Source organism: Cynara cardunculus, unplaced genomic scaffold (assembly GCF_001531365.2).
Source record: "Cynara cardunculus var. scolymus isolate 2C unplaced genomic scaffold, CcrdV1 Un_Scaffold_1931, whole genome shotgun sequence".
NCBI classification, from domain to species: domain Eukaryota; kingdom Viridiplantae; phylum Streptophyta; class Magnoliopsida; order Asterales; family Asteraceae; genus Cynara; species Cynara cardunculus.
Window position 1 is genome coordinate 34,569 of NW_020200919.1, and position 1,701 is coordinate 36,269.

Genomic DNA, 1,701 nt, shown 5'->3' on the forward strand with positions numbered 1-1,701 from the left:
GAGGCAGGGGGCGAGGACGAACCCGGGCAACCATTGCTACCCCTGTAGGCATCATCTCTCAGGAGGTGACAAGAGCCTTGCAAGTTGCCTTGCTTGCAGTTATAGCTCGGGTGCGAGAGGCAGAGCTGAGAAATCAGGAGGATAGGGTGATAAGCAATAGAAGAGGAGATATTAGCGATTCAAACAAGAGAGAAGACTGACATGAGAGGTCAAGACCAAATAGTCTGTCAACACGGGAATGGGACAACAAGGTTGTAATTATAAGACCTTTCTAGAATGTAAGCCCCAACCCTTTCAAGGTGACCCTAACCCAGTGGCAGCTATGAGGTGGATAAAAGAGACATAAGTGATTTTCAAAATCAGTAAGTGTGGGGAGGAAGATAAGGTGACATATGTGACATCTATGCTAAAATCAGAAGCCCTTTTCTGGTGGGAAATAATTACGAACTTAAGGGGCGAAGAGGTTGTGGCAAGAGTGACATGGGGTGAGTTTAAGGTATTATTTAATGAGAAGTTTTGTCCTCGAACTGCGATAAAGCAACTGGAAGAGGAATTTTTAAGGTTGGAACAAGGAATCATGACAGTCCGGGAGTATACAACAAGTTTTACAGAAAAAGCGAGGTTTGCTGAGCACTATGTTTCGACTGAGGAAAGACGGGTAGAGCGGTACATCTGGGGACTGAAAGCATCCATTCAAGAATTTGTTCTTACTATGAGTCCAACCACATTTCAGGAGGCAGTAAACGCTGTGGAAATTCGACAGAAAGAGATGAATCGTCAAGATGATGAGCGGGGCCAAATAAAAAGAAAATGGGAAGGTCCAAGCAATGAAACCAAGAAGCCAAAGTTTATGGGTTCAGAAAAGAAGACATGGCAAGAGCAAGCTGCTAAACCATGTCCTAAATGCAACCGTGTGCATAAAGGAGAATGCATGGTTAAGCCAAGGATGTATTACCAATATGGGAAGCCAGGACATCTGTCTCAGGATTGCAAGGTTGAGCGAAGGGAGCGACTATGCTTCATTTGTAAGTCACCCAACCATATACAAAAAAATTGCCCTCAGAAGAAAAATGAGCATACGACAAGTCAAGGTGGAAGTCGAAATGGAAAAAGGGAGGAAAGGCGACCTGAAGTAACTAAGTCAAAAGGAAAGCTTTCCACATGACAGCAACAGAGGCCGAGGAGACACCAGACGTGGTGCCAGGTACCTTTCTGGTCAACTCTGTACGTGCTAGAGTACTCTTTGATTCTGTAGCAAACCGTTCTTTTGTGTCTACAATTTTTTGTGATTATTTGCATAGAGTACCAAAGCCTTTAAGTTCAGCCGTAGAGGTAGAAACTGCCGATGATAATAGGGTGATAATTAGAGAGGAGTATGATGACTGCATTATTCAGATAGATGGTTGTTCGATTCCGTTAAAACTACTCCTTATGACTCTCGAGGAATTTGATATAATAATTGGAATGGACTAGTTAGTTGTAAACTGGGCAAGAATTATGTGTAACAAAAAGATAATTCAGACTGAATTACCCGATAATGGAGCCATAGTAATTTATGGAGATGGAAGAAATAGGAAATCTAGCATGATCTCCCTAGTTAAAGCGAGGCGGTGTGTAAGAAAGGGATGTCAAAGTTATTTGGCATATGTGATAGATGCTAGGAAAGAGAAAAAGAGTATGGAAGGCATTGTTGTTATGAGG

General features: G+C 42.6%; 1 protein-coding gene across 1 annotated transcript; it reads left to right on the plus strand.

Moving 5' to 3' along the window:
- Positions 1–403: 403 nt before the first annotated feature.
- LOC112502789 lies at positions 404–1,165 on the plus strand. The gene has a single exon (XM_025106799.1). The coding sequence runs from the start codon at positions 404–406 to the stop codon at positions 1,163–1,165; it is 762 nt and encodes a 253-aa protein (XP_024962567.1).
- The last annotated feature ends 536 nt before the right edge of the window (positions 1,166–1,701 follow it).

Coding starts and splice junctions, on each gene's coding strand:
- LOC112502789 (XM_025106799.1), top strand. CDS start 404: ATGCTAAAATCAGAAGCCCTTTTCTGGTGGGAAATAATTACGAACTTA.